At 52.1% G+C, this 14349-nt stretch overlaps 1 protein-coding gene across 1 annotated transcript; it reads right to left on the bottom strand.

The window, feature by feature from the left end:
- Positions 1-8057: 8057 nt before the first annotated feature.
- Positions 8058-10602, bottom strand: LOC147085064 (histone H2B 1/2-like). Its single transcript, XM_085979296.1, has 2 exons — positions 10573-10602; positions 8058-8431 (listed from the first exon to the last, which is right to left on the bottom strand). Exons 1-2 carry the CDS (start codon positions 10600-10602, stop codon positions 8087-8089), a joined length of 375 nt encoding a protein of 124 aa, XP_085835422.1. The 3' UTR covers positions 8058-8086.
- Between the last annotated feature and the right edge of the window lie 3747 nt (positions 10603-14349).

Below are 14349 nucleotides of genomic sequence, written 5' to 3' on the forward strand. Positions count from 1 at the left end.
CATTAAAGGGTACAATTCTAAAGGGGTTGAATGAACAGAGAGACCGCTGGGTATTTATGTACTAATCGTTAAAGGTGGCAGAGCAGGTGGAAAAAGTAGTTGAAAAAGAATAAGGGATCTTGTGCTTCATAAATAGTGGCAGGGAGTACAAAGGCAAGGAAGTTATGCTGATGCTTTATAAAGCACTGGGTTTGGCCTCAACTGGAGTATTGTGTTCACTTCTGGGCACCACTTTTAAGGAAGTATCTTAACGGCTTAGAGAGGGTGCAGAAAATATTTACAAGTAAAGTTCCAGGGAGGAGGGGCTAGAAATGCTGGGGTTGTTCTCCATAGAGCAGAGATGGTTGATACGTGATTTGACAGAGGTTGTCAAAATCAGAGTAGTTAGAGAGAAATGTTCTTAACTGGAGTAGGCTCGAGTGGAGAATAAACACCGACATGGACAGGTTGGACCGAATGCCCTGTTTCTGTCCCGTATATCCTGTGTAATCCCATGTAAAACTGTTCCCATTGGTGGAAGGGTCGAGAACCAGTGGACACAGATGGAAGGCGATTGGCAGAATAACCAAAGGCGCATGAGGAAAACATTTTACGCAGTGAGTGATTCGGATCTGGAATGCACTGCCTGAAAGGGTGGTGGAGGCAGATTCAATCATGGCTTTGAAAAGGGAATTGGGTAAGCTATGCGGATAGCGCGGGGAGTGGGATGAGCTGAAGTGCTCTTGCTTAGAGCCAGCACAGACTCAACGGGCCGAACGGCCTCCTTCTGTACTGTAACCATTCTATGATTCTATGGGCTAGATTTTCAGTCACTTGCGCCAGCAGTTAGCGCCTTAAGAGAAGTGATTTTCGGGCGCTATGCGTGTAGCGCCCGGGCGCAGCGCAGTTTGCGCCCCGCCCCAAATTAAGTTGCCCGTTAGTGCCGGCGCAAAGTTTAGCGCCCTCCCGGATGCGCGCGCCCCGATTCCAAACTTCAGTCGGACTGCCCCATTGTGCGGCTAGCGGCCGGAGCGTTTGGAAAAAGGAACGCAACACAACCAGCGCGGGCCCCGGGGGGCGCAAATTAAACGGGACGTACTCTCCAGTATAAAGGCCAGCCTTTTTTCAGAAAACACTCTTGTGCAACGCATTTCTGGAGACACAACAAGGAGGATAGCTAACTGGTTTCAAGCAGCAAGAGCCAGGTTTTTTTCGACTCAGGCCAGAGCGCTTTAAGTGGCCTTTTGGAAATTAGAGTGTTTGCCAGGATTTGATGGGGGTTGCATGGGGTGCCAACGCGGAGCTGCAGCTCCATGGCCGTAGGACTCGCAGACGCATTGTGAGAGGGGCAGCCCTGGCTAGAGGCAGAGGGGGCTACAGGCGTCGGCCACGTAGGCCTTACCCAGTCAGGCTATACCGCCAGCAGCGCTCCTACCTAAACATGAGTGCCGCGCGATGTGTTAAAAGGCTCCGATTCCAAAAGGAGGTGATTGCAGAGATCTGCCACCTGCTTCGCCGAGATCTATGGCCAAAGCTCAGGTGCAGGACGTCACTGTTGGTGGAAGTGAAGGTGACGGTGGCATTGAACTTCTATGCCACCGGCTCCTTCCAATACGCTGCTGGGGACATAGCAAACATCTCCCAGTACGGCGCACATCGCTGCATCCGCCAGGTGACCGAAGCACTGTTCAGAAGGAGAAGCCAATTCATCTCCTTCCCCATGGCCCTGGAGAGCCAGCATCAGAGCGCATTGGGATTTTCCAGACTCGGGGAATTCCCCTTGGTGCAGGGCGCCATTGACTGTACGCATGTGGCTTTGCGGGCCCCTCTGGAGCATGGCGAGCAGTATCGCAACAGGAAGGGCTACCATTCTCTGAATGTGCAGCTGGTCTGTGACCACAAGCAGCGCATCATGGCAGTCAATGCCAGCTTCCCAGGCAGCAGCCACGATGCCTTTATCCTGCGGCAGAGTACTGTGCATGACATGTTCCAGGCACAGCCTCCCCCAAGAGGATGGCTACTCGGGGACAAAGGCTATCCTTTGTGCACCTGGCTCATGACCCCGCTCCGCGCGCCCAGGACCGCTGCTGAAGAGGCCTACAACGAGAGCCATCAAACCACCCACAACATCATCGAGCTAACTATTGGGGTCCTCAAGCAGCGGTTCCGCTGCCTTGATCGCTCCGGAGGAGCTCTCCAGTATTCGCCGGACCGGGACTCCCAATTTGTGGTGGTTTGCTGCATGCTACACAACCTGGCTATCCGCAGGACTCAGGCACTGCCACCTGACGTTGGACCAGCACCTCAGGAGGAGGAGCAGGAGGAGCATGAGGAGGAGGAGGAGGAGGAGCAGGAGTACGTTCCCAGGAGGGAGCGACCAGGGCCAAGGGCCGCACGATGCCACCTTATTACACGGTACTTCTAAGCCCCCTGTCAGGGAATGGCCAGGGGCCATGAGGGAAGATGAATGCAGCCGCTCCGCAAGCCCTCAACCGGCGAAGCCAACAAACACTAAGAAGAACAACCATGGAGACTGCATGAATAAAGATAATTTTTTATTACACAAAAATGAAAAGCCCTTCCCACATGAATCCCCAAAAACAATAAACGGGCCCCACAAAAAGCCGAACAAACGACTCACTCCCACAAACTGGGGAGGAGTCACTCCACCTTTCTTCAAACCGGGCCTCAACGTCGGCCTAACGCAAAAAATAAGCCCTCCAACAACACAACCATGGGCAAAATAAAGATGGCCACCGCCATATAAAAGGAAAGCTGCCCACACCCTCTACTGAGTGGCCCACGAGGGCGAGACCTTGCCCAGCCATTTGCCTCCCCTGCCCGGCCTGCTGCTCCTTCGCAAGCTCTGCCCAGTGGCTGCTGCAAGGCTGGGGGAAGGCGCCTGAGGCTCAGATGCCCTTCCGCCAGATGCCGCTGGGGGGCAGCCTACACGGCGTTTGGGCCTCGATGGGCCGTCTGCTGAGTGGCGCATCTGAGCCTGGCCACCATCAGCTGCAGCCGCTTGCCCTTGACGCCCCAGTGGGGGAATGGCGGCGACGGATGGTGCAATGTGGGCCAGCTGGCGTCTGGGATGCGCTGGCTGGTGCTGTGGTGCGGTGGCACTCGGCCGGGCCCGCACTGCAGGATCCACAACAATCAGCCGAGGGGCGGCTTGCTGGGATGGTCCAGCGCGGCGGCTGCCCTGGCGATGCCTGCCTGAGACAGCGCATGTGGCAGCAGTGAGTGCCCCTGTGGTCCTGGTGTGCGCGTGCATCACAGCCGCCAGGGTCTTGACGGCATCAGTCAGCATGCGGCCACTCGCGGCAGTTGCTGCCCCGAACCCACGCACACTGGTCGCCAGCGACTGGATGGCCTCAGGCATGCGCCCCACCACACTCATGAGCTCATTGTGGCGCCGGTCCGAATCCTCGGCCATCTTATCCAGCTTCCGCATCTCCTCCGAGGTGAAGGTGTCCGGACTGGAGTTGCGACTCTCCCGCTGGGGAGGAGGGGGCCAAACTAGGGGACCCTTGCCGCGTTGGTGGCGGCGAGTGTGCCGATCAGCAGCACTCCCCTCTGACCCTTCCCCCCTTTGGGGGGAAGGCCGCGGGCCAAGCGCACGGCTCCTGGGTGACTGGGCGCCACTGGCCCCAGAAGCTGCATTGCCCTGCGACAGTTCCTCCAGGCACTCGTCCAGTGAGGAGGTGTCAAGCATTTCCTCCTCTCCTGCGGGACGTGACTGTTCCCCCGAAGTTCCGGCTTGCTCTTCCTCCTCCTCCTGGTCGGAGGTGCTGTCACTGGCAGCTTCAGGTTCCTGGTCGTCACCAGCTGAAAGCAGGAATGCACAAGAGTCGCTTCAGAGTGAGGAGACGGCGTCAGCGAGGGAGTTAGGACTGGTGGCATTCAGCGCATTGGTGGGACAGTGGCAAAGGAGGTAACTCAGATGGGCCAGTGCGATGCGAGAGGGCCAAAAGGCGAGGTCCTTACCATTGCCGGGCAGTGGTGGGTCGGATAATCCGCACGCTGTGGGGACAATCACACGGGCTCCCATGAGCACACACACACGCTCCTCCAGCTGAGTGAGCTTCTGCAGCTTGGCGCGGCCACCCCTGGCACGCGCCTGGCGATTAAACGCTACTTTAGCCTGCAAGAGAAAGGACGGGCTGTAAGTGCGCAGTGAAGCCCTGATGTAGTGTGCACTGCCTCCCATGGTGGAATAGCGTGGACAGAGTGAAGCCCTGATGTAGTGTGCACTGCCTCCCATGGTGGAATAGCGTGGACAGAGTGAAGCCCTGATGTAGTGTGCACTGCCTCCCATGGTGGAATAGCGTGGACAGAGTGAAGCCCTGATTTAGTGTGCACTGCCTCTCATGGAGGAATAGCGTGGACAGAGTGAAGCCCTGATGTGGTGTGCACTGCCTCCCATGGTGGAATAGCGTGGACAGAGTGAAGCCCTGATGTCGTGTGCACTGCCTCCCATGGTGGAACAGCGTGGACAGAGTGAACCCCTGATGTAGTGTGCACTGCCTCCCATGGTGGAATAGCTTGGACAAAGTGTAGAGTGCCGAATGGCCATGTGATGCTCATGACTGTCCCAATGCTGCTGGCTGTGGGCTGGCCAATAGGACTTTCAGCTCCCTTTGCCCATCATGTCAGGTGTACATGCAAGAATGAGGAGGAGACTGGAAAGGCTACTCACCTTCACAATCCTGGTCAGATCGTTGTATTTTTTACGACATTGTTTGTGGGTCCTGGGGGCATCGCCAGTGAACGTCACCCTCTGTGCGATCTGCTTCCAGGCTTTGGTGTCGTCGTGGTGGGTTGGATTCCTCCCACTCTCTGGGAACAAGATCTTGCGCCTCACCTCCAGAGCTGTGACCATTATGTCCAGCTCACCCTCTGAGAAGCGCAGGGCACGCTGACGGCCCTTCTCTGGCGTTGCGATGACTCCCTGGGGCTGAGCAGCAGTGTTGAGGCCTCTTTGCAAGGCTGCAGTGTGCAGGGCGTGGCAGCAGACCAATTCGTCCCTTCCCCTTTTAAGAGCTGGTCGGCGCCACGGGGTCTGCTGTCAGTCCAAAAATGACCGCACCCGTGCTGCGCCCGCCTGGGCGCTATCCCTCTGGACCGCCAGCTTAGCGCCTAAAGATAGGAGTGGAACGCCTCTTTTAGCGCTCCACCAATCTCTTAGGGCGAAGCCACTGAATTTCCAGCAACGGGGCGCTACTTTGGGGCGGGCGCTAACTTCTGGCGGGCGCTAAGGTTAGCGCCCCAAAACTGTCTATACTGAAAATCTAGCCCTATGTTTCTATGGATCTACGTTCAGATTTCCGAAGGTAATGCATGAATAAAGGAAAATATTCCGTACCACGACCCACTTTTAATATTAACTGTTTCAAACTACACAACAGAAAGTAGATACATAATATAACCATCAATTCATGATTGACTCAGTCGCACACAGGTTGCCCTTCTCCATTAGGACTAAGTGTGAATGAGTTCATGAACGGAGTGTAGCTCACAATGGCATCAGCTACGGTGCCAAAGCACACATTAGCTGAAAGCCGTATGGCTCGTGTCACCTGTTCGTTTTTTAACGCCCTTGTTCTTAGAGATAACTCGATTCTTGTCCTGTAGACTGTTCTCTGATGTGATAGCTTCGTTTATCAGTGCTTTCTTAGCATGTTCCCTTATCCTGATACCTGGTTAACTTTTGGCTAAAGTGCCCAGCCTAGCCTAATGCCCTTTAGTGAAAGCAACTTGATCTCCTTTCCCAATGTGACCTACATGTGACGTCAATCGCCCATCGATGTGGTCGGCTCCTCTCCGCCCTCTGAAGTGACCTAACAATTCACCCAATTGTATCAAAACCGCACTAAAAGAAAAGAAGCAGCACAACCAGGCTCACCACTCCACTGCGACTGCGTCATCGGCCCCGATTTTCAGCTTGTGTGGGAAATGGTCGGGTTTCCCCGAATGCGGGGTAGCTGACACACGTAAAAAAGTGTCAGCCAGCTCAAAGTAATTTTCCCTCAAGCGGCCAATCAATTCCCAGCATGTGGGAAGCTTTGCTAATTGTGCAATTCAAGTCAGAAATCCCCACAGTATGATGTCATCATTCGTGGTGCTTTCAAAGTTTCCAGCAAGCTTCTCCACATCTGCAGGCTTCTCAACCACTCTTGCACAATAGCAAAGGAGCCTGGAGCAGCTGCTGCCAGTGCCAGACCCCGAGCTGCCTTCAAATTCGACGAGGCTTCACTGCAGGCATCATTGGATGGGATTAGGGCCCACAGGGAGGTCCTCTTCCCTGGGTCAGGGAGGAAGAGGCCTCCCACTGAGACCAATGCTGCATGGATGCAGGTGTCAGCAGATGCCAACTCGCTGGGAGTCACCAGAAGAGCCTTGGCATTACATCTCTAACTCCTCCCTTTACTCCCCCACAGTACCATCCAGAGCCCACGTCCTCAATGTGGAGGAGGAAGAGACTGTGCAGCCAGACTCCTCAGAGGAAGCTCCAACCTCTGAGTTTGCAGCATCAGCAGAAGTAAGCGCACCCAGCACCAACGCAGACACTCACGCCTCAGGGGGACCTTCAGGACATGGAGTAGTGTTGTCACCTGGTGTTTCGCAGCTCACAAGTGAGCCTCAGCAGATTCTGGAGACAGTGAGAGCAGTGGAGAGTCCTCGTTGGAGGGCGCAGGACTCTGCCAGCTCAGCTCAGCTGTGCTGCATGTCGACCCTTTGCCTCTGGGTCCATCCGCAAGATAAGCGGTGATGGATCTCCATGCACAGATGCAGGAGTCTCTGGCAGGTTTTGTCTCCAGGGTCGCTGTGAACGCAGGGTGAATGGAGGAATCAATAGCGACCATGAGCAGAGCCTCTGTGGAGTCATTGGCGCATGAACGCATCACCATGGAAAGGTTGGCAACCTCCATGGAGGAGATAACTCGCCAGGGTACGGAAAACATGGTGAGAGTTCAAAAGAGAATGACATCTCTTGAGGAGCATTGGCCATCTGTTGAACAGAGAAACCAAATCTTCATGGAAGTCCTCCTGAGTAGGAATGCCAAAGCAGAAACGAGTCCCCATGGCCCCCTAAAGCACAGCAAGGTGCTCTCCAGCCATTTCCAAGCTCTGGCCCCTTCTGGCCTGTGCAGCTTCAGGTGAGTGACCAGCAGCCAGGTGCTCCTGTTGCTGATCCTGCTGTTCCTGGTTCTGCTGCTGCCGCCTCTGCTGCTGGAGATCCTCTAATGGCAAGAAGGGAAGGAAAAAAAGGCATCCCCTGCTTCTCGTAGATGCCTCCGCTGAGGAAGTGCTGAGTGAGGGTGGCGATCGAGGCTTCCCAGGAGATCGCATTGGAGAAGTGTGCGGGGCTCCAACCTTCCACAGCTGTGCCTAAGCCTTGAAGAAGTAGCCCCAAACCTGCAACAACAAGGTCCTTCAACATACAAGTGCTGTCCCTTTAAATCGCAGCTTCTCCAATTGACCTGCAGCTGCAGGCAAGCAAGCCAGCAAGCTTCACGCCAGATTTCAACAGCGGGGCTCCCCGCAGGCATGTTTGATGTGGAGAAAGCCCCAAAGTTGCAGCGGCCCCGGAAAAGCTACTTCAACAAGGTAATAATTGGTCATTAGTGATCCAACGATCAGTCCCACCAAGCGGCGGTCGGGACTGATTCGGGTCGCGGGAAAATGGCGGTCCGAAAGTAGGACGGGGCGGGGAATCAGGCGGCGGGGTGTCGCGACCAACTTTTTCAGTGATTTTTTGGAACCATCCGCATGAAAAGCTGCCCGACGGCTGAAAGAAAATCGGCCCCTAGAGTCTGAGATCAAAGAGAAATAGCGACCAGAGACTGTGTTTGTCGTTTACTGAACAGGAAGTACAACAGTGACACTAAGGTCTATCCGGTCAGTGAAACTGCTTATCTAAGAATTCAAACCTAAATCTATAGCTGGAAATTCAAATGTTCTCAAACACACTTGTTCAGGAAATAATTACAGTAAATTGAGTCTAAAGGGAGATGTGTTTGTGTAGCTCTTTCAGAGAGATTGTGGGTGGCTCTTAAACGAGCCAATGTGTTTTGGGTTTGTTCTTTCAGGACAGCGTGGAGTTTTACTTGGAGCTAGTGTATTTGGTCACCGCCTTTGTCCCTTCCGACATGGTGTGCTTGGCCAGCTCCCCGGGCAGCAGCAGGTGCACGGCGGTTTGGATCTCCCAGGAGCTGATGGTGTGCCGCTTGTTGTAATGGGCCAGGCGGGAAGCCTCACTCGCGATGTGCTCGAAAATATTGCTCACAAACGAGTTCATGATGCTCATGGCCTTGGAGGAGATGCCAGTGTCGGGGTGAGCCTGCTTCATCACTTTGTAGATGTAGATGGAGTAACTCTCCTTCCTCGACTTTCTGCGCTTCTTGCCGCCCTTCGCTGCCGGTTTAGCGATGGTTTTCTTGGTGCCCTTCTTGGCCAGTTTTCTTTTCCGCAACCATTCACAAACGCGATTTCGCATGCAAAATGACGCAATCCCGCTCTGGGCTTGGAATAAATAGGCTGCCCCCACAGGCCTATGCTAATGAGGGATGGGTGAAGGCAATGGTTGTAATTGGCTGCTGAAGAATGATGTCAATTTCCATTCTAAAAGCAGAAAATGCTGGAAAAACTCAGCAGGCCAGGCAACATCCGTGGAGAGAAATTAGAGTCGAATTTTCGGGTGAAACATTTTACAAAACTGGAAAGTAAATAAAATAGATCGAAGGCAGGGCTGCGATAGAACAAAAGAAGTAAAGAGACATTAAGAGGTATTCAAAACCAGACGAGGTAGTAATAGGACAAGTGGAGACAAAAGACGGCTCAGATTAGGTGTGAAGTGTACTGGCAGAAAGAGAGACAGCTGCCATGTGGGAGAGAGAGACAAAAAAAGGAAAGGGGGGGGGAAACCCAAAACAAAGGGGTGGGAAAAAAAATGTAAAAATGTAATAGGGGCTGAGCTTATGATCTGAAATTGTTGAACTCGATATTGAGTCCGGAAGGCTGCAAAGTGCCTAATCTGAAGATGAGGTGCTGTTCCTCGAGTTTATGTTGAGCTTCCGTGGAACAATGCAAGAGGCCGAGGACAGTGAGGTCCGAGTGGGAATGGAGCGGTGAATTAAAATGGCAGGCGACCGGAAGCTCGGGGTCCCCCTTACAGACTGAACGGAGGTGTTCCGCAAAGCGGTCACTCAATCTGCGTTTGGTCTCCCCAATGTAGAGGAGAGCGCATCGTGAGCAGCGAATACAGTATACTAGATTGCAAGAAGTACAAGTAAATCGCTGTTTCACCTGGAAGGTATGTTTGGGGCCCTGGACAGTGGGAAGGGGGTTGGTATAGGGGCAGGTGTTACATCTCCTGCGCTTGCACGGGAAGGTGCCAGGCGAAGGGGAAGGGCTGTTGGGGGTGATAGAGGAGTGGACTAGTCAATTTCCATTGGTCTTCTTCTCTCTGATTGGCTTTTTTATGTACCCAATCAGATTGAGTGTATGTCACCAGCGTGCCCCCTGCAGTCTGCAAGTGCAGAGGAAGCATCATTTTCCCATTCCTCATTTCCCAGACCATTATCCTGGCCACAAGCACTCCTGCTGCACGGGACAGCAATTTAGATGAACTTCCTCCTACCTGTGCACTATATCCACACCTGGTGGTGTGGTCTCCGCCACTTTAGTTCAGTATCTGACAGACCCTCGTACTGTGTGTGTGTGTGTGAATATTTCTGTATCACTCAGTCTCTGGTGATTTTTGTAAGTGTGGGAATCATTCTCAATTTCAGTCTCTGTTACAGAATGTGAGTGTGGGATCCATTCTTTTCCTGTTCCTCACTGATACCATGTGTCAGTGTGGGATTCCATCTGTATCCGTCAGACTCTGGTACCGTGTGTCAGTGTTGGGATTCATTCGGAATCTGGCATTCTCTGGTAGTGTATGTGTGTGCGATATTTATTCTGTATGTGTCTGTCACTGGGATGTGCGAGTCTGAGATTCATTCTGCATCTGCATATATGAGTGGGATTTTGATCTGTAACTGTAAGCTTTTGATATGTGAGTGAGGTTTTGTCCTGTACTTGCCAGTTACTGATATGTGAGTGAGTTTGTGCTGAACTTTTCAATTTCTGGTATGTGAGTGGGATATTGTCCTGTACATGTCCGTTTCTGATATGTGGTGTTCTCCTACACCTGTCAGTTTCTGATAATTGAATGTGGTTTAGTCCTGTACCTGTCAGTTTCTTGTAGTTGAGTAGGGTTTTGGGCTGTACCTGTCAATTTCTGGTATGTGAGTGGGGTTTTGTCCTGCACCTGTCAGTTTCTGGCAGTTGAGTGGCGTTTTGTCCTGTACCTGACAGTTTCAAGTATGTGAGTTGGCTTTTGTCCTGTACCTCTCAGTTCCTGGTATGTGAGTGGGGTTTTGTCCTGTACCTGTCAGTTTCTGGTATGCGAGTGTTGTTTTCGTGTGCACCTGTCAGTTTCTGTTTTGTGAGTGGGCTTTTGTTCTGTACATGTCAGTTTCTGGTATTTGAGTGGTGATTTGTCCTGTATCTATCAATTCCTGGTATGTGAGTTGGGCTGTGTGCTGGAGGGAGGGCTTTAGATTCCTGAGGCATTGGGAACTTATCTGTGGGAGGTGGGACCTGTTGCAGGGGTTCGCAAAAGTCCCCTAAATCCCTGAAGATCGGAAAATATTGGTCCACATCGTGGACGAAAAATTGCGTGATTTGAATAGTCTCAACTTCAGGACTTTAACATTAAAATGGTACCTTTGAGTTTCGAACTGTATAAATTGCAAAGGGGCATAAAAATGGCTGAAAAGGAACCGAACTTTCAGCAGGAATAGAGACAGACAGGCCATTTGCATTCAATGGAAGCCCGAGCTGTCAATCACCCTGTAGTAAAAGATGTTTGTTTATAGAAACTGCAGAGATGATCGATTGACACTGCTGCCTTAATAATGACTTATAAAGGATTAGCTGCGATTACTCTAAACCACAGAACAAAGGGCGCTGTTTACACAGCAATCCAGCCCATTGAAAACCCCTTACACACACAATGAGACACATCAAATCTACAGAGAAGATTTTGATAGGGGACAGATCAGTATGGATGAGTTTTTGAATCACACAATACTCCCTTTTGTTCAGCCCAGGGAGCTCCGGATGTGGGTGGGAACATTTCGGCCCCAGAATGCAGACACATTCAAACCACTCCAAGGCCATTTGAGTCAGCCAATCATGGTCTTTCTCTTGTATATTCAAACTTTTGGGTGCCAATTTGCACACAGACCCTTTCAGGGCCAAACAGCAGGTGCTGGCAGGATATAAAGATAGCTCCCAAGAAGCTATCTCTCTCTTACTTCCTTGGACCACAGGTGAGCAGGTTTCTGACGGCTCAGCAAGGCAATCTAGTAAGGCATTAAAGGGGGGTGGTAATTTAAAGGAAATTGCTAAGATTGTTTAATTAACATTGTAGCCATTTATCCCTCATTTTTGCCGTCTGTCTTCCCCCATTTAAGCAATTGTACAGTGATTACAATAATCGTGTGGTGTAGTTTTCTTTAGTGTAATAAAAGTTGATTTTCTCACATCCAGACCAGTTGCCCGTTTTTAACATATCATTCATTATAAGTTCTCCAATCTGAACTGGAAGGTGGAGTTTAGCGATTCGAAACCGCTGTGTGGGATTGGTTAGAGGTGCAGTGGCAAAAGCTGCTTGACCAGGTACATTACCGTAAACCAGTTAAAGGAAGGTAAATTACCGTAAACCACAGAAAAGATGCCCCCTACATATTGGCGACCACGGCAGGACTGGAGGCAGTTCTTGATATGATGAGTGGTCTGGATCTGGAGAAAGCATCGGCTCTTGTTTCTCTTGTTTTCAGTATGTGGGTAGCCCTGCGGATGTTAGCGGCAGTGTGTAGGCTGACCTATCATGGTATAGGTGGTTGGGTTAAGGAGGGTGAGATGAGGGTGCAGGAGGATGTTAAAGAGGCCAAGAATCGGGAGTGCCAGCTTGAAAAATGCCAGGCGGAGGTAGAACGCCTCATAAGAGAGGTGAACGAGGCCAGAAATAGTGGGATGAGGGTGCGGGAAGAAAATGCACGCCTCACACTAGAGGTCACGAAATGCCAGGCATTTATAGAGCACTTTGTGCAGTAAGTCACAGAGGCGAGTGACAGTGAGATGATGCTCCAGGAGGAAAATGCACACCTCACCCAAGAAGTTAGTGAGGGCAAAAGCCACACGAGGAACAAGATAGAGTTCCTAAAGAGACAAATTTACAGTTCAAAGAGGAACAAGATGAGACTGTGGGAATAGAATGCCCGCCTCACCTCAGAAGTAACAGAGCAGGAGGAGAAGGTTAGGGAGGTAAAGGCAGCTTATAAGCTGGCCTGCGACCAAAGGTTTAGTGGAGCAGATCATACTCCATGTAACAGAAAGATAGAGAGTTTGGGTACGGAGTTAAGGAGGACTAAGCTGCTTAAGCAGGGGAACAGGGAAGGAGAGTTCTGGGACCCCTGTAGAGCAGGTCTGGTAGCAGAAATCCAGGACAAGGGAGGCACACAGAGGATAGTTTTGGCCCCAGACCAAAGGCAGGTCCAAGTCCAAAATTCCCCATTTAAAGCCACACGGGCAAGAGAACAGGAGTTTGCTGACCAGACAAGTTCAAGTTCACAGCCTGTAAAGACAGGCGCTGTGGCTTGTTTCCAGGGAAAAGTTGTCCGGCCCACAAATTGGGACACTTCCCTGCCCCAGTGGAACATAAATTTTGGCCAAAGCTTAAATTTGAATAATTTATGTGGCTCAGAAACAAAGAAACAGCAACCTGAGATTAGAAATCTGCAGGCTGCTGCCAATCCATTCACAGAGTCTGTTCACGCAAGCGCGGTTCCCCAGCCCTTACCCACAGCAGCTCCTCTTCAGTTTTCCCGCGCAGGCGCAGTCGCGCGCCTATGGGGAGAGGTTTGCCAACACCAGGTTCGCGCAGGCGCAGTCACGAACTTGGAACCCCCAGCGGCTCCTGTCCACTGTAAGGCCGAGTGCGCAGGCTCAATCGGCCGTTTAAAGGTCCCCGCTTCCCAATCTATAGGCGGAGGCGCAGTAGCCTGCTTGGAAGACCCAGCGGTTCTTCCTACCCTTTTCAGCCAAACCGAAAGCGCAGGCGCGGTTGCCTGCGCTATAGTAGCATTTCCCCAGCCCTTTAAAGAGATTGTTCATGCAGATGCAGTTGCCTGCGGGACCCCAGCGGCTCCGCATCAGTTTCCCTACCCAGTTGTCTGCTTGAAGACAGAGGCTTCGCAGCCTCTGCCGTGGGACTCCGAGGAGGAGGTTTGCGCAGGCGCAGCCGCCTGTTTGGATACAGAGGCTTCACAGCCTCTGCCAGGGGACTCCGGGGAGGAGATTCACACAGGCGCAGTTGCCTTTTTAAAGGAACAAGCTTCTCAGCCCGCTTCAAGAGTGGTCCCCCCCCATGATGTGGGACCCTGGGGAGACAGGGATAGCAATCCCTCTTGCAGAGGACATAGGGAAGGAGCTGGCACCAGGTTTTGCACCTGGAGAGGAAGATTTTCTGCCACCAGCAGCGGGTGGTGAGGGATTACCTGCCCCCAGCACAGGAGTGGGTAGGGAAAAGGAGACAAACCTGGAGCAGTGGGAGGCTGCCAGGTATATTATACAGTCAGCGCTGTTTGCACCAGGGGGAGAAGTTTCCCAGCCAGCTACGGCTGCGACTCAGGCTCAGGGTCTGCCAGCCAAAGTTTCCCCCACAGAGACGCCCCTCAGAAAGTCTCAGAGGGTCCGGAAGCCCAAGAAAAGATGTTCACCAGCGTACCTGCCACAAAGAGCAATCTCCCGAACTGGGGAGAAGCCAAAGAACAGAGGTCCCCAACCAGCAGCCATAAGCTGCGAGGGATTTGAGGCAGGAGGCAGTCCAGCTTCGCTACAGCCAGCAGTAATCTGCGACAGTGCCAGAGATTAGGCTGGCCCTCTGGAGATGGGCGGCATTTGTATTATAGCTTTGGTTTGAATATAGCGTGCTTTTAAGCTAAATTTTAAGTTTTGATATAACTAGTTTTGTAGTTTTAAGTTTATAGTTTAAGTTCATAATTGTGCCAAATGTTTGTATTTTGGTCCGAGGTCGAGGGACCCGACCATGTCTCCACCTAAGGCAGCAGGACAGTGAGAGACCTGGCTGCATGTCCTTTTAAGTTTTTTTCAGGAGAATGAACCAAGGAGCAGCCCTGTTCGCCCAGTCCAAGCTGGGCATCGAAGGAAGATATGGATACAGAAGGTTGGGGATCACCTCACCACTGGACAAATCGAGAAGGAAACCCGGCTGTGACCTTCGGGAGAAACCGA

This window comes from Somniosus microcephalus, unplaced genomic scaffold, assembly GCF_052327205.1.
Source record: "Somniosus microcephalus isolate GS21.2 unplaced genomic scaffold, FLI_Smic_1.0 unresolved_chr9, whole genome shotgun sequence".
NCBI classification, from domain to species: Eukaryota; Metazoa; Chordata; class Chondrichthyes; order Squaliformes; family Somniosidae; genus Somniosus; species Somniosus microcephalus.

What these genes read in the sequence shown, in the direction of transcription:
- LOC147085064 (XM_085979296.1), bottom strand. Translation starts at nt 10,602, where the DNA reads ATGCCTCAGGAATCTAAAGCCCTCCCTCCA. An exon ending in AATCTAAAGCCCTCCCTCCA is followed by an intron (nt 8,432 to 10,572) that starts GCACACAGCCCA and finishes AAACTGGCCAAG; the next exon opens with AAGGGCACCAAGAAAACCAT.